Source organism: Sycon ciliatum, chromosome 2, assembly GCF_964019385.1.
Source record: "Sycon ciliatum chromosome 2, ocSycCili1.1, whole genome shotgun sequence".
NCBI classification, from domain to species: Eukaryota; Metazoa; Porifera; class Calcarea; order Leucosolenida; family Sycettidae; genus Sycon; species Sycon ciliatum.
The window spans coordinates 4754986-4772671 of NC_088644.1; the positions used below are offsets into that span (position 1 = coordinate 4754986).

At 47.8% G+C, this 17686-nt stretch overlaps 1 protein-coding gene and 1 long non-coding RNA gene across 2 annotated transcripts in view; both read left to right on the forward strand.

The window, feature by feature from the left end:
• Positions 1 to 8140: 8140 nt before the first annotated feature.
• LOC135810713 (uncharacterized) lies at positions 8141 to 10013 on the forward strand. Its single transcript, XR_010552340.1, has 3 exons — positions 8141 to 8452; positions 8541 to 8713; positions 9527 to 10013. It is a non-coding gene; the product is annotated as an uncharacterized LOC135810713 (long non-coding RNA).
• Positions 10014 to 10931: 918 nt separating this feature from the next.
• The window catches only part of LOC135808348 (uncharacterized), a 22781-nt gene continuing 16026 nt past the window's right edge, over positions 10932 to 17686 (forward strand). The window contains exons 1-5 of the mRNA XM_065321526.1: positions 10932 to 11290; positions 15376 to 15490; positions 16220 to 16296; positions 16733 to 16949; positions 17325 to 17399. Coding sequence (XP_065177598.1) covers positions 11264 to 11290; positions 15376 to 15490; positions 16220 to 16296; positions 16733 to 16949; positions 17325 to 17399 — 511 coding nt within the window. The 5' untranslated portion in view covers positions 10932 to 11263. The remainder of the gene's footprint in view (positions 11291 to 15375; positions 15491 to 16219; positions 16297 to 16732; positions 16950 to 17324; positions 17400 to 17686) is intronic.

The following is a 17686-nucleotide window of genomic DNA, read 5'->3' on the forward strand; positions in this document are numbered from 1 at the left end:
GTGAGCAGGGAGTACTAAAAAAAACCCTGTTTTTGTACTCCCTTGATGTGTATCCTGAGCTCGGTGCATTTCTTGATGTGTATCCTGAGCTCGGTGCATTTCGATTATTTTGCCTGTACGCCGTAGTGCCTTGCTGTGTCTGCGAAGACATCCCAGCAACCAAGAGTCAATATTACTAGTATGCTCCCAGTGAGCTCTCATGTATTGGCTCCTGTTTCTTTTTTTGCTTCTTCCCATGCACTCCACTCTACTGTAGAGTGGAGTGCATGGGAAGAAGCAAAAAAACATACATGTATACAATGTACTGTAAATATACAAAATTTCGGCGCTGCAAACTTTCGGCACTTCACGATTTTTGACATTTGGGCGGCGATTTATTTTCGGTGTGGGGTAGAGGGCATGGTATAGTGCGACAGATGCTGTGAAAAATTTCATCTTTGGGTCGGTGCCGAATATAGCCGAAATTAAATAGCTGCCGAAAATTTGTATATTTACAGTACAGGGAATAGCAAAGTACAGTATTTGCCAAAAGTTTGTTTGTCTTTTTGCTTTCAACCGAGTTCTTACTTCATGGTTTCATGCAATTGGCTTTGTGAACTTGAAAGTACTAAGGGACCATCGCAAAAGTTTGCAGAAGCCCCCGAAACGAAGACCGTGAGTTTCGGGCCTGACCCCCTCAAACCCCCTCCTCCCTCCCCCCTCAAACGAAACGACATTCACAATATGGGCTTCATTATTTCACTTGGATGCTGCACACATAATAATTATTATAATAATTATACTACACAGCAGGGGTTCATAAACCCTATCATAATCATATCATTGGCCTATGAACCCCTGCTACTACTAGTACTGGCAAGAGTCCATAAACCACGCGTTTTATGGACTCTTGGTACTAGACTACACACAGTGTACAGGCAGCCAGCTACGCGACACGCGCATGACTACGCCGTACGCGTCCTGACAAGCGATCTACGCCGGCTGTGATGGCATGCTAATCTATATCAGCTCCTACATGTCGTCAATACTTTTTTGAATTGAAGCCCGGTTTGCGATTTTCGACACGACTCCCTCCCCCCCCCAAACGTATGCTCTTCGTTTCAGGGGCTTCTGCGAACTTTTGCGATGGTCCCTAAACCGGCCATTCTACGCGATTGGTGTTGTGAATGTGAGTAAACTTGTTCTCACTGAGTACCAAGACAGGAGTCAAGTCCGTGAGAATGATGTAACTTTGTTGTCAAAGTAACATACCCCTTACCAGGCAGGAGTACACTGATCAAGACTACAAGTACAAGGACAAGAGACTGACAAGAGGAATCAAGACAGTAGACTGCCTTGCATTCTGGTCCAATCTGGATATCATCAAAATTAATGATCAAGAGACTGGGTGTGGATCGAAAATATAAAAGGACACGTCTCTAATAATAGTACATGCCGGAATGATGTGATGGGCATTAGTGGGGTACAGATACCAGGGTCCACCTTACTTCGTTTTTCTTACCCGTTCATCATATTTGTGTCTTTGTACACTGATTCTTACCATGGTTGGGTGTATTTACAGCCTTATAATAGCTTACAGCATCATTATCACGAGTTGTTTGCCACCCAACCCAGGCAATCAATCTTCCCAGAAACAATAAAAGTACACGTCTCCAATACTAGTACATGTACAGTCTTATAGTAGTACAGGTCTACATTCGCATTCGTGATCCAAATCTTTGTAAACAAAAACGAAAATGTCACCGCACTTTTAGGGACCATCGCAAAAGTTCGCAGAAGCCCCCGAAACGAAGACCGTGAGTTTCGGGCCTGACCCCCCTCCCTCCCCCCTCAAACGAAACGACAGTCACAATATGGGCTTCATTTTTTCACTTCGATGCTCACACATAATAATTATTATAATATACTACACAAGCATTGTTGTATCAGTGTGTAACAATGTACAGCACTTTATAAATGCAACGATGATATCACCTTGCAGTGGGTGATCTAAGAACGAGAACAGCTAGAGCTATGCAGTTGTATCCTTTGAGCATTACAATGAACGTTGATTGGTGTATATTGCTTTCACATTCAAGCGACCTACGCCGGCTGTGATGGCATGCTAATCCTACAGGCTACAGCTCCTATAATTATGTCGTCAATACTTTTTTGAATTGAAGCCTGGTTTGCGATTTTCGCACCGACTCCCTCTCCCCCAAACGTATGCTCTTCGTTTCAGGGGCTTCTGCGAACTTTTGCGATGGTCCCTTACGCTCTTCCTGTAAATTCGCACTCACGCACACTTGCACAGGCATGTCCATTGTCACACTGCACTTGCTGAATTTCCTATCATTTCTCACCTCACCTATAGTTTATTACCTGTGCAAATTGTTCCTAGGTTTGTGCTATTTTTCTTACTATGCTTGTATCCTCGCTGTTTCACTCCAAGTGTATAAATCCTATTGTAGTTTCATCATTCTCTTTAGTCACGAATTCCATTGATAATTGTAGCAAGAAAACGTTCTGGAATACATTATTCGTCCCCATGGTTGTGATATGAGTGCGCATTTAGTTATATTCATTGCATTATTCAAATAATTGGTGTGTCATTTTTTTAACAAATTTGTAAAATGGCATCACAAACTAGGATATTCGGTCATCAATGTTCTGAAGTTTATGGATATCACTTCAAGGATTGCTAGTGGATGAAAAATTAATCTGTCAACTGCATTGTGTGCTGCGAAAGCCGTGTTTTCGTATTTGTAACTAGTGGCTGTGTCATACGGTAGAATTGGATAGGTAGCATCGCATTGCAGCCATGTTTTCGTTCTCTCAGAGTGTATTCCTTTTTCTTTTTTTCTTTTTTTTTTCCTCCTGCAGTCTAGGTACTGAGTATCATTGTTATCTTGTGTGTGTGTGTGTATGTGTGTATGCGTGAGTCAACAGCTTTTTTTTTTTTTTTTTTTTACCTACTGTTCTTCATTATTGTCTTTAGTGATGGCAAGACGGCCTGACGTCGTCCAAAGGCTCTGCGGAAGCAATTCACTGCCCTCCTCGTCCATTCAGGGGCTTATTTTACACATTTTACACCAAATGGCAAAGCACCCACCACTAGCTATACCGACGTGGCAGGGAGAATTAAATTATATGCACCAAATTTAATGTTCTTGTCAATGTTGATCTACGATAAACTGGCTGAGGCTGGCTCTCATTTGCCACCACCCATGTTTCGATAGAGCAGAGAAACAGCCAGAAGAAAATAATTTTTTTTTTAAGAAAATTATTTTTTTATAATCCACCTCGCGCATGCGCATAGCTCGATCGATCGTACTGAAAAAATAATAATGATTGATGATAATTATGTGGACGCGCGGCGCCGGCGCCGCGCGGCGATAGGCGCACTACGTAGCCACTTTTTCGACACATTTGGTGTCACTGACTTACATGTAGGTGTCAGTTGGTGACCAGGCGGCGTTGACGCTGAGAACTGGCGCTGGATGTGCACGAGCTTTGCTGATACATCCGATTCTCTGTGCGACTCACTAGCTCTGTGTGCACGTCGCCTAGCAACGACATTCGTTGATCCGAATGCCCTAGAGGCCTACCTAGCCTCGAGGCTAATCCCTCTCGACAAACACCCGGGCGTGAGGCCGATCGGCGTAGGCGAGGTGCTTCGTCGTGTAGTGGGGAAGGCGATTCTTCACGTCATCAGCGCAGACATCCAGGAAGCTGCTGGTGGTTTGCAGCTGTGTGCCGGGCAGGATTTCGGTATTGAGGCCGCAATTCACGCTATGCATGATGTGTACGACCAGGAGGACACCCAGGGCATCATCATGGCTGATGCAACTAATGCGTTCAACAACATCAATCGCGCCGCCTGCCTACGGAATGTGCAGCACCTATGCCCCTCGTTTGCCACGGTTGTAATCAACACCTACCGTCAGCCCAGCAATCTCTACGTGGAGTGTGAATGTATTCATTCCAATGAGGGCACAACACAGGGCGACCCCATTGCGATGCCGTTATATGCGATCGGCGTAGTCCCTCTCATCCGGGAGATCGTAACACCCGGCGCCTGCCAGCTATGGTATGCGGACGATTCGTCCGCAGGTGGCCGACTCGTTCCTCTCCGAACCTGGTGGGACAAACTGCACGACAGAGGGCCTGATTTCGGATACTTCCTCAACCCAGCAAAGTCCGTGCTCGTGGTGAAGCCTGACGACTACGATGAAGCTGTCCAGCTGTTCGACGGCACAGGAATCCACATCACCGCCACAGGCAACCGCTACCTGGGTTCAGCCATAGGCACACCTGCGTTTGTCGAAGACTACGTACACGAGAAAGCCCGGGACTGGTGTGGGCAGGTCGAATCACTGACATCAACCGCCCTGCCTCAGCCACAAGCAGCCTATTCTGCTTTCACCCGAGGCCTCTCAAGCCGCTGGTCTTTCCTCTGCCGGGTACTCGAAAGTGCGTCTGCTGGCCTTGCTTCACTGGAGCGGGTCATTGCCACGAAGCTCCTCCCAGCTCTCACAGGCCAGGAAATCAGCTCTGAGCTCCGCACCCTTTTCTCCTTCCCCTGCCGGAACGGTGCGGTCTAGGAATATTGGATCCCACCTCTCTGTCGGCCCAATACCAATCCTCACGTGCCATCACTGCTCCTATGGTTGCCAACATCCTCACCCAGAGTTTCAACCTGGGCGACTCTTTGGCAGAGGTCGCCAGCCTGAAGGCCTCTAACCGCAAGGATGTGAAGGCAGCTGCCACGGAAGCCCTTCGCCAATTCACCGCCCGAGCCTCCTCTGCCCTCCAGCACTCCATCAACCTTGGCAGTGAGGCGGGTGCGTCCAGCTGGCTCACGTGTCGCGGCGGGACGCCCCCTCAGTCGGCATGGGTTCAGCTTGTCAAAATGTGAATTTCGCGATGGTCTGGCATTGCGGTATGGCTGGCACCCTGCACGGCTCCCTTCTACTTGTGTCTGTGGTGCCACCTTCTCTGTTGAGCATGCTCTCTCTTGCCCCACTGGTGGTTTCCCGACGCTTCGCCACAATGAGGTACGGGACATCATCGCTGGCCAACTGAAGAAGGTGGCACACAGCGTAGAAGTAGAGCCTCATCTCCAACCCTTCACCGGCGAGCTTTTCCGCTACCGGACGGCGTCCACCGAGGATCAAGCCCGTCTGGATGTGGCGGCGAGTGGCGTGTGGGGAGGACGGTTTGAACGCGTTTATCTTGATGTACGGGTGTTTAACCCTTTCGCTCCTTCAAACCGTTCCTCTTCTCTCGCTGCTCGCTACCAGAGCCATGAGCGAGAGAAGCGTCGCAGGTATGGTCAGAGGGTGCAAGAAGTTGAGCGAGCCTCCTTCGTACCTGTCGTATTCTCAGCCACAGGTGGAGCCGGTCGAGCTGCTTCCGCTCTTCTCAAGCGAATTGCTGCTCTGTCTGCAGAGAAATCCGGAGAGCCATACGCAATGGTGATGGCGTTGCTGCGTTGTCGTCTTGGTTTTGGTCTCCTGCGTGCCAGTGTTGCCTGCCTTCGTGGTGCCCGGCGGATGCGCCGCGTCCGTGATCAGTCTGCTGTCCTCGCAAACGCGGAGGCTGCATTGATTTAAGGGGGGACTATGGTTTCGCGGGGGCTGAGCCGACAGGGCCCATCTAATTTGGTCATAACTTTGGAATGGTGCAAGATTTCTACACCAAATTTTCTGTGCAGCTTCCTGGAATGAGTAGACACGGGAAACAGCATCATTGGTCATTCTAATCCATTTCAAAGTGAAATAAATGAGAATCCAGTTTCAGGGACCGTGGGCGATAGAAATGACAAAATAGTGCGCAATATTGTGCACTCCAGATGAGTGTTCATGAGCTGAAATGCATTGGAATATACTCAGTATATATGCCTCCAGTGCACCTGCCTAAGGATTTTACCCTTGTATGTACAAAAAGCCTGCAAACAACAACAAAAACACGGCAATGCGCACAAACGGTAATTTTTTACAAATTTCAGGAGGGCTAAGGGTCACCAGTCTAACAAAGGGACTCTAAAAGTAGGCATATGCACTGCAGCTTGACATGCAGAATCAGAAAATCCACACTTTCATATATCAAATACGAAAGACCTGACCAGGAAATTGCGCGGAAAGTGGAAAAATAGCTAAAAACAGACAAAATAGGCACTCCAAATATGTACCTTTCATGAAGTGGCAAGAGTTTATGTCGTGTGCCCACCCTCTTCTCAACATGGCCAACACATTCTTCTTTTGCAATTGGTACACCACCATACGAGTCTTCCTTATACACTCTGTTATAACCCTTGGTGTCTCCATCTCCAATGTAGGTGGTGTACACAAGGCTGCGCTTCTCCACTGAGCGCTTCCATACACCACTCGCAGCTTCACATTCCATGCCAGGTGCAGATGCCTTGGTGTTAGCCTTGCAGTAGTGTTGCTCCTTCCATTCCTGAAATTCCTGTGCTGTAACAACTCCACGCTCTTCCTCGTCATTCCACAGGGCACACTCGTGGCAATACCGACTCTTCACTTGCACGTCTAGAACTCGACCGGTGCGCCATGAAATGCAAGCAAATACACCGAAGAGGGAGGAGTAGCCGCGTCGCATCCAGGTTCCGGCGAATGTGACGGCAATTTTGTCGGTGTTGTCCAGTTGCTTCAGCTCAACAGCACATTGGAGCATGTCCTTCTCAGCAACATTGGAAACAGCGGCAGTCATCAACTGCTTGTGGTGCGTGTTGTAAACTGATTCTGTCACTGGTGGTGGCAAATTCATTATTCCACAAAATTTTCTTAGCGCATTCCATCCTCTGCCAATGCGGCGCATACCCAAGACAGACCGCTTGTTCACCTCAAAACTTCTGCCAGCCTTCTTACTGAGTGGCGCATTGCCTAAATATCCACAGGCATTGCACTCAAGCGTCAGCACAGTACCAAGGCCTCGTTTCTTTGAGTCTGCGAGCCGAAGAGTTCCACTTGAACATTTACGACAAATTGCGAAATTGTCCAGAAATTCTTGCAGGGAGCTAAGGTCAACAATGCGATTGCCGTTCACTCCACAACAATCAGCAGCGTCATCGTCGTCGTCATCCTGCTCTTCATCAATCTCACTCTCGCTGTCTGACTCGGTGAGAAAACCTTGTTCAATATCTCCTTCAAGCAGCCAGAATGGCACATTTTTCAATTTTCGTGCAGACGCACTCTCTGGAACGCCAGCCTCCAACACGGCCTCATCATCGGGTCTAGGTTCCTCAGAAGACTTCTTTGGGCCAAAATACTTCCTCTTCGCCCTACGAACTCTCCGGCCTCCACTGCTGGAGCTCTGGCGAGGGTTTCCTATGATCCACCTAAAATGTCCTTGCACAATTATTTTGTCTTACAATTATTTGAATTTTTATATACGGTACCTATACCTACATGTAGATGACATCGCTCAAGGACCTGTCAAGCGCATGCTGCTGTGCATACTTCGCGTTCAACGCGTCCATGATAGTTTTGTGTCACCATAGAAACGATTTTGACAGTGAAATCAGCCAGAGTTGGGAGAACTAGCCGCATTCCATCTGAATTGCAATTAGCAAATTTGAACATCTAATTGAAATTCTGTTGCAATTAATTATTTTGTGCAACTTTAGATGCGTATATCTGTGCAATGCATCAACGGAACTTGCTCAAATTTTTTTCTCCAGCCCTTGAAAGCAGGTGGAACCGTTAGCAAGCACAAAAAGTTAGAATTTCGAAACTTCATTTTTGACCCCACGAAACCATAGTCCCCCCTTAACTTTCTTTGCAACTCCTGCAGTCTAGGTACTGAGTATCATTGTTATCTTGTGTGTATGTGTGTATGCGTGAGTCAACAGCTTTGATAAAGTTATTGTGTTTACCCCTCTTGTTTTCTCATCATTGTGTTGCTTTTAATTTTTAATCTTGCCCGTAAAAGAGGCTGTTGTAAGCTGCAAAAAAAAAAAAAAAAAAGTTGGTGACCAGGCGACGTCACCATGGTCACTGACGTGGGCACGCGCGTACGTGCACGGCCCGGAGAATGGGGCTGTTAAGTGATGACGTCACAGTTCCTTCGATACGCATAGCAACCATCCCACTGGGGACAAACAAAAGTAGCGTCGTCTCCACCGAACCAGTTGTCAGTGGCAACATATAGGAATCCTGTACATTTCTTCGTTTCTTCTTTGAAGTTTTCAGTGAGTGTTTTGTTTTCTCTTTGTTCTTGATCTCGACGGTGTTGTCCTGCTCATTACCTTACTGAGACGTCTCTTGTGACTGTAGCTAGTGTCACGGAGAATTTTATTGGCGTGACAAGGTAGATCGCCGAGATCGAGCGTGAAAAACGCTCTGCATTAGTAGCTCCTGTAGAATGTTTTCTGGGATGGCGTATCGATGGTCAACAAAGCTAAGGTGCAAGACAGCATGAGAGATCGTGTAAACGATGTGAACTCCAAAAGGTAAGCTCCTGAACAAGTGGAAAGATATGTGTATTCACAAACTCTCTCATGATCGATTTCCGCTATGCATTGCATTTTGTCTTCACAGATAATCTGGGCAAATATATTGTAACTGGAGAGTGCAATCGTGCTCGGGGCCCATCCCAATGTCATCACATGGCTGTGGTGACTAGTGTATACCTGGGAGATTTTTTCCTCAACTGATACGGATCAATCGATCGGAGGAGGATCGATTATGACTGAGAAATACGAAGATGTGAAGTAAGTTGTGTCGAAGAAATGTGTAATAAAATAAAATTTTCTTTACACTCAAATATACACTGTACATGTACATGTAACATCATGATATTGATTCCATCTTCATTGCCCCGCAACTGGTATGCCATACGCACCGAATACATGGTGTGCGTGCGTGTTCACGCGCGCTCTTCAGTGTCTGCTCCAGCGCCGGGTGACCCGGGTAATCCACCCGGTTGGGCGGCGCTTGGACCCGGTTGAAAATATAGTACCGGGTCACCTGTGACCCAGTTGGTACTTTACACGTTCGAACTTTGAAAGGACTGACTACATGGCTTGTATGTGTGACAGATCATGCAGAGGCGCGCGTCGAATACATGTGTACCCGGCTCCGACCCGGTTGAAATGGTAGTTGCGCCAGGTACACGTGTACCCAGCTGTCCTACAATCCTAGAGCAGGCGCTGCGCTTGTGTGCGCACGTACATGCACACACTCTCATGCGTGGCCGAGTCGGCCAGATGAACAGACCATTCACTTGCACGAGGTGTCCGTCATGTCATTGGAATGCTGTACTTTATGACTTTATTCCAAAAGAGTATGTCTTGCCCCTGTCGAATGGAGTTTGTGTCTCAGTGTGCTCAGCGGGTATCGGACTACGACGCCACACTGCAGTCAGCGCTGCAATTAAAAGAGCACTGCATGGATTATTTTGACTAACTTCCTTTGCGTTAACTTGGTTGAGCCCGTGGTTTCATTTCTGTGTTCTGTCATGATTGGCCTCTGGAAATAATCAGAGTGGATGTCATTTTGCCATATGTGTGTGTCTTGTGCGACAGGTTCATGGCTAGATGCACTTCACATTCGGCGTGCAATCTCAGCGTCTAGGACCTGATCAAGTCTTGGTTGGATGAGTAACATAATCAAGGATGATACTACTCGGCACACCAATGTACATGTCAATGTAATTTTTTACTTTCTCAGAGCTGCACTATTTACGTGTTGATGCTTACTTTGGTGTTAGCGTGTTTTCCCCGGTTTGTTTCTATCATCATGCGTGTTCTTGGGCTGAGCGAGCACATGCACAAGTGTGCAGCTATAACGCTGTGTATCTTTGGTTACACTTTGTTCTGCAACGCATGTACCTTGTAACATTATGTGCTAGCACTGCTTTGTCTGGCCTGCGTATTCCAGGACTATTCAGTGCATTAGACCCAGGTTGGTTTGGTTGCCGGATGATCTCTTGTTGCGTCGCTCTGTATTTTGTATTCATCAATTTTTGGGCTTGAAAATTGAGCTGTTGTGTGGTTCCCAATATGAAAACATCATGCTGGTGCTCTGTGTTTCGATTATCGACTGTCCGAGCAGTCATGCATTAATTTAGTAGAGCGTTCAATACTGCAGTCTATTCACGTGTTTGTCTTTTTGTGTTTTCGCCGGGGGAATTAGCGGTGACGTTGTACACAGAACGGCAGTGTGGCATCACTGCACGACCCTGCCTCTGCATCTGACTTCATTTCCCCAGGATCTGGTGCAGATACACCAGACAGTCACTTCCTGTAAACACGCAAACAGCAAAAGAAGAGATGCCGCAAATCAGGAAAAACCATTGCGGAAAATATCGAGTAGATCATACACCATTCAATAATCTGGAGTAATTACAGTGAGACAAACACTTCAAACAGTGCTCTCTCTCTCTCTCCATCCTTCCAAAATACCCTGTAACAATTCCCTAGAATTATTTTATTTTATATCATGCAGTCTACGGGAGGTGCGGGCTGTCATGGATATAGAAGCTGATATTGTGCCAGCGTGAGGGCAGAGACAGAAAGAAGACACTGATTTCTTGAACAACTCACCTACATATAATCGAATCCACGGGGAGCGCTCGTACTTTGATCCATCAGGACGCGAAGAATCTTCAAAGCACTCTCAAACACGGAGTTTTACAGTGGGCAGCCAATTTCACAGCCATTATGAAGGCCCTCGACGACTACAGGAGATTTGTAGTGGAAAGAACAAAGAGTAAAGAGCGACAACAATCGCTTGAAGAAAAAGCAAACAAAAACTGCTCTCTCTCCAGTCATTTAGATGCTGTTGCCTTTGACAACTGGTTCCATCCAGAGGACGCGACTTTTGTTTGTCCCCAGTGCTCTCCGTTGCTATGCGTATCGAAGGGGCCGTGACGTCACACTTAACAGCAGGTTTCAAAAAAGTGCTGGCATTTGGCAAGAGATTTTATTTTTTGCAAGTACAAAGCTAAAAGACCATGAAGACGAACGTCAGCAGCATTTCTTGCTTCTGCAGTTTGAAATGAACTCTTATAAGTTACTAGTATAGTGCTCGAGTGCAAGAACTTCTCCTCGCAGAAGTGTTCTGGTCTGAGAAGCCCTGCTGAACGCGAAGCGCATTCAGCCCAAGACACCGTGCACTCTGAGCTCACCTCTTTCCTCAGTTTTACATTGTGCTGCTCCTAAGAACTCCTAAGATTCCTAAGACAGGCGACACAGTTTGTTTGTGAGCTCCTCACTCCCTTCCTTCCCCGGAACAGCTGTAACAATTCTTGACAGTCGGCCATGGATTCTGTGTTTTCCTCGGTGTTGGTAAGTTATTTTTGTATGCATTGCCTTGTATTAGTACATTTTACCTCTACATGACATTGTACTATTTGTTGAGTATTTCGCTCCTGCTCTGGTAGAAGTTGAGTACACTCGTGTGGGGTGGTGCCTTTGCTGTTTGCGTTTTGCAGAGCTCACTGACTTGTCAGTTTGAGCACTCTGGCAAGGTACCTTCGAAGCTTCGGGCCTGGTTTAAATCTGGCTTTTGGAAAATTTATTTTTCATTGCTATCAGGTTTGGCCTCATTTCCTCTGTGCTGCGCTGATGAGTCAGTCCACAAAGGACGAAACAGTTCTGTCCGCAGATTGAGTACCTGTACTATTAAAAATTATGTTAACACAAGCCTTATCTGCATGCCACACTCACACAATAAGCAAGCAGTTTGGGGAATAGGAGGGTTTGTCAATTGCTTTTCCAGGCTCCGAGTGAATGTGTATGTATGGCAGCTAGGAGGGCCCTGCTGCGGAGGCTGAGCAAGCCATGTTGAGAGGCTGAGTGAGCCGTATTTGAGAGGCTGAGTGAGCCGAGGCTCAGTGTAAGAGGCTGAATGAGCCGTATGAGGAGCCTGGCAAGCAAGGTTGATTCCTCTCCATGTATTTGTGGCAAAGTTTTGCTGTAGACGACATTTGTATGGTCACTGTAGGCCAGTATGATAGTGAATACCGACAGGAGAGCTCGTATGGCAGCTGAGCAGGGCCCTGCTGCGGAGGCTGAGTGAGCCATATTGAGGGGCTGAGTGAGCCGTCTGAGGAGCCTGGAGTTACCCTTGCCGTTGGCGCAGATGAAGAAGAGCTGTCGTAGGAGTGACATCACATTCGGGCAGCGGCTGGTGCCAGACTTGAGAACGGCTGCAACAGCTTTGTTGTCGGTATGACAACGTGAATTGTGAATCCTTTCACTGGCCAGAGCTAGAGGGCGAACAAGGAGCAGCACACGGACATGCGACATGCTCACGTTTTACAACACTGGTGAAGTGGAATTCCCCTCCTATGTGCGAGCAAGGATACTCCATACACCCATGGCACACCCTCCACGCAGACAGCAGCGGTTGCCGACGTGCGCATCGTCAACAAAGCCCACCGGAAACCAGGAGAATAAAACCTAGCGTCTATTCAGCACTTGCCTAAACAAAGTATTTGCTAGCATGGCTAATAGCATGGTGGCAACAGCACGGGGTGAGAGTACCACTGGAGTTGGTGAGCAGCGGATCGAAGTGCCGAGAGCACTCGCAGAGGATGGCCTGACACCACGGCGCGGCACTAAGTCCACGGTGACATCCTGGTATGGTCAGTTACGATAAAAAAAAACTCAGCCATAGTGGTGAATAAGCCGCGGGCTTCATGGCGTCCTCACCTGCAGTGGTTTTTGACGCCATATTCTGGCTGCACACGGCACCACTTGCCTCCACTGCAACCTTCGCAGCTTACCGAGATTTTTGCTGTACCCATGGGTCTTGCCAATCGCTGCAACGGGGAGCTGGCAGCATGCCTGTTGTGTTCGACGATGCTAACGCTGGACACAGCCCTGTAAGACCCTATTACAGCAGCACAGGGATAGCGTAGCCGGACAACACGTCTGTGCTGAAGACCATTCAAAACCCATTCCAGCAACCGATCGTCTGCCTGCCTCCTGGAAACGCTTCATAGCGTGCCGTACCTGCAAGCGTAGGCTCATAGTCTTCATTGCGGCCTTCAGCTTCACAAGTGTTTGTTTGATGTCCATGAAACCCACCCAAGAATGTTCTACATCTGGCGGATTTGCTGGCCAGTATGCTGGTCGAGCACTGGGAATCCATTCCTCAGAGCATGGAGTGCTGGATTTTCAAGACATGCAGCTAACGCCGCGGAAGCTGATACTAGTACCAGGGTGTGGCGTCATGCATTGTGCTATCAGAAATGTGTCGTATATTCCCCGGACACCGATACCTACCACGTGCGGATACCATTTGATAACACGAGGTTGGAAGTGTTCGGACAGATCGATCCTCCAGTCAGTGGTCGACCGCGCTACTCGAAGCTGAGGGCCCCGGCGCTACTCGAACCTGAGGGCCCCGGCGCTACTCGAAGCTGAGGGCCCCGGCGCTACTCGAAGCTGAGGGCCCCGGCGCCCGCCCCGCAGCACAGTAGCATGTTTGATCCCGGCCTAGAGCAGCTCCCAAGAGAGAACTCGCTGCAGATCATACCGACTTTATTTGTAGTGTCAGGGTGCGACTATGTCTCGTTCTTCGGTGGCCTGGGGGGAAAAACACGTTCTTCAAGGCCTTCTTTGCTACTGCAAAGTTCACCTGTGGTGGCCAGAGGTCTATTCCTGGTACTTGTACACTGGCCGACAACACGTGTGACACGATGGAGATGGGCTTTCTATCATTCCTGCGCCTGCAAAGCATGCAGCCGCATTCGATGCATTGGGCACGCTTGCAGTGGTGACATTGCTGGGAGAGGCGGATGCAGTGGTAGAGCTTGGAGACGTTGCGTGTGGCATCATACAGTCGGCGCATGAATGTACGGCCCGGCGTGATGCCGCGGCTGGCAAAGTTCAGCTTGCCCAACAGCTGTTCAAGCTCCCGTAGACGACAGGTCTGGCGTTGGCGAAAGGCTACTGGTCTGGAGCAGATACCATCGACCTTGTCCTATGGGAGACGGACCACTTTCTGCACAGAGTCCAGTTCGATGCCCAGGAAGGTGAGACAGGTCGGGCCGACCGTCTTTTCGTCGGCAATGGGAACGCCCAGGTAGCAGCATACAGAGAGGACTACGTTCAGATGCCGCGTACATATCAGTGAGTTTGCAGGGCCACAAAGCTAGAAGTCATCCAGAAGGTGGAGGTGGCTGGGGAACCTGGAACAGATATTTCTGATAGTTTGAACCTCAAACTGACCATGTCCAGTTAATTAGAAGTCCCACGGAATCCATTTACATAGAAAATGTGTGGGATTTGTGCTGATAATTCGAAGTTAGCAAAGCATACCCATGTAATTCGAAGTTCACTATTCATTCTACAGGTCAGTTCAGTTCGCATGAGCAGGCAAGTTAGTGACCACGAAATCTGTGTCCAAGGTGCATAGGCCAACTCTGCGTGACAATGCGAGCATTTTGATGTTCGCATGAGCAGGCAGTTTAGTGACCGCGAAATCTGTGTCCAAGGTGCATAGACCAACTCTGCGTGAGAATGCGAGCATTTTGACGTTCGCATGAGCAGGCAGTTCAGTAACCACGAAATCTGTGTCCAAGGTGCATAGCGCAACTATGGGTGACAATGCCAGCATTTTGACGTACATGTACATAAGTTAATAAATTATTTGTTGTGGGTACGTGTTTGGATAATTGGAATGTCCTGATAACTAGAAGTTTTTTCCCCTGGCATTTCGGGGTTCGAATTATCATGACTTCACCTGTTTTACATGCACATGTAAGGTATATATAGAAGCCTTGCTTGATAGTTTAACATGTTTTTCGATTTTGACAACTGCGGCGGCAACACGACGCCGTCCACAACAACATCACCACCACCACCAACGACAACAACACAACATCAAAAAAGATGAAATTCTACATTCTACCAACCCCTCGAGTAAAGAGGGTCCGAAGCGGGGTTTTCTCAATACGGTTCAAATGGTCGCAAGACCGGGACTCTGCCAACCGGGTTATGGTTGTAGTCAGGAGCACTACGCGTCCTCGCCTTGTAACATGCTGTCAAAATCGAAAAACACGCACATGTAGGTAACGTCATGTGTCAACACAAGATCAGTTCACTAGTGTGCGTAGGCAACATGTTCATGTAAAGTTTCAACTCGAGAAGTGATAATTAATAATTAATTTGGAGCTTCTTGGCCATGCATGATCTTGTGTGCGTGTGCGTGTGTGTATGCGTGTATGTGTGTTTGTATGGGCGTTTGCGCGCACGTGTGTGTGTATGCGTGTATGTGTGTTTGTATGGGCGTTTGCGCGCACGTAGTAGTAGTAGTAGTAGTAGTAGTAGTAGTAGTAGTATTTATTGTGTGTATATACACGTGTTTGTATGTGTGCAAATGTGTGCACGTGCATTGTTTTCGCATGTGTGTGTATTTACAGTCCTCATTCAATACCGCAGTTACACCAGATCGTGACTGCTTGTCTTTAATTGTGCGTTATCTGGCAAACGCCGAAGACCATCCGGGAGAGGAGAAGTATCGACAGATTCGGAAAGGTAATGTTCGCTACAGAAACATCTCGTTTGGTATTTCTAAGCCTATGTTCATTGCCACACTGTCGTTTGCTACTGGTTGGCCACTGGCTTGTGTTTGACTTTTCTCTTTCGAAAATACTAAGCACAAGTATGCTTCAGGTCCTCAAAGCATACCGTAATTCCGCGCATATAAGCCCACGGGCGTATATCCGGATATACGCCCACCTCCGTTTATAAGCCCATGGGCTAATAAACAGACACAAATGCAACTCGTGTGTCAAGTAGAATTTTTCACAAAATGGACTCTTCCTACTATTGTACAGCAGGTCAGTGCAGTTTACCAGTAGAGTATGGTAAACTCACCATGAGCACGGACTTGTACTTTTTCGTGAACCTTCAAAATTCGAATATTGGCCCATGGGCTAAAAAACGAACATGTTTTACTGGATATTATATCCCCAAACTGCATTGTTTCACATATAAGCCCATGGGCTTATATGCGCGGAACTACGTTATGTAGTGTTTGTGTGTGCATGTGTGTATGTGTGTGTCACTGTCCCCTTTCACCTCAATTACTCTCCTTATTTCTTTTCCTTTCTCGCTGTTGTCTCCCGCTTCTGGGAGCGACGTGGCCATTTTGTGGCAGTTGTACATAGTAGTAGGAGTAGTGTGTGTGTATGTGCATGTGTATGTGTGTGTGTGTATGTGTGTGCGCGCGCGCGTGTGTCTTCTGTTGTTATTTGTTCCCAGGTAATGCACGCTTCAATTCTGTTGTATGGAGTCGCGAGGAAGGCAGAAGTTTGATGCTACTGGCTGGGTTTGAGGAAGTATGTGTCCGTGCCATGTCGTTGATTTCTATCCTTTACGATCACAAGGAGTGGAAATGGCGGCCAGCATTGTTTTACTCTTAGCAAAGCCGTTGAGCATGAGCAAAGCTGTTGACTCAGATATTCTACTGTTTCACTTCGACACAAATATGCAAACATGCATAAGAATTGTGCAACAGTGTACTTATGGCCTGCAAACTTCTCTCCCGGTCCGTTGTCAATGGTGATGTTCTTTGAGTATGTTCTTAGGTGCAGTCTTGCACCGCTTTAGGAGCTGTATCTGCTCCGTGATAGTCCTTGAGGCTGGTCGTTCTTATGGGTACGCAATATCCAGTCTGGCTGAGTCTCATGCGAACCGTGAAACTGTCTCGATTTTAAGTGCAATGTCTTGTGCTTGTGTGGCCTTTGGTGTCTGGTGTTGATGTTGCTGTTGCAGGAAGGTGATTTTGTCAAGCTCCCACTTTCAGCCAGTTGTGCTGTGGGCCTGGAAAGCGTGCGTGCAGCATTGGGATCGACTGCTACCAGTGGCGGCAGCGCTACATCCGCTGCTGCTGTTGCTGCCGCTTCGGCCAGCACAGGCATTGCCGGTAGCGGTGCACCTGCAGCCGCCACTGCACGGCCAACACCAGCGGGAACACTGCGTCTGTCAAAAGGTCAGTGTGTTTGCCGCGCGAGTTGCACTCATCGGTCTTGAAATGCTTGCCCGTGTGTTACCTCCCAAGATCCTATCAAGTCAATGACCTGTTGTTTTCCATGCTCTATCTAAGCCTTTAGTATCCTGTAGGACGCATCACTTTTATCTAAGTCTTGTCACATGTACTGCTTGGTCAAGTGACTGCTTTGACTACGGTCCTCTGGCATAATATAACATCTATTTTCTTGTATGCATTGTTTTGTACTCTCTCTCTTTCTCTTTCTCTATCTCTCTCTCTCTCTCTCTCTCTCTCTCTCTCTCTCTCTCTCTCTCTCTCTCTCTCTCTCTCTCTCTCTCTCTCTCTTTTGACCCTTCTCTTTGAATGTGCTTGTAGACGTCTTGCACCAGCAGGGATCATCTGGTTTCGTCCCGCCAAACATGGAGCTGCTTCAAACGCTGACTCAGTGTGGTATGTATGTCTTTCGGCAGTGCACTATCATGGAGTTTCTAGTCGAAATATGGACAGTAGTTAAAAACACGAGTTATTGATGTTGGTTGGGTATGCATGTGTGTGTGTGTGTGTGTGTGTGTGTGTGTGTGTGTGTGTGTGTGTGTGTGTGTGTGTGTGTGTGTGTGTGCGTGTGTGTGCGTGCGTGCATGTGCATGTGCGTAATTATGTGTGTATGCGTCTGCAGGTGTACGGTGGGCAGGCGGTCTGGTGCTTGCGCGCATGCGGGTATGCGGGCGCTTTGGTTG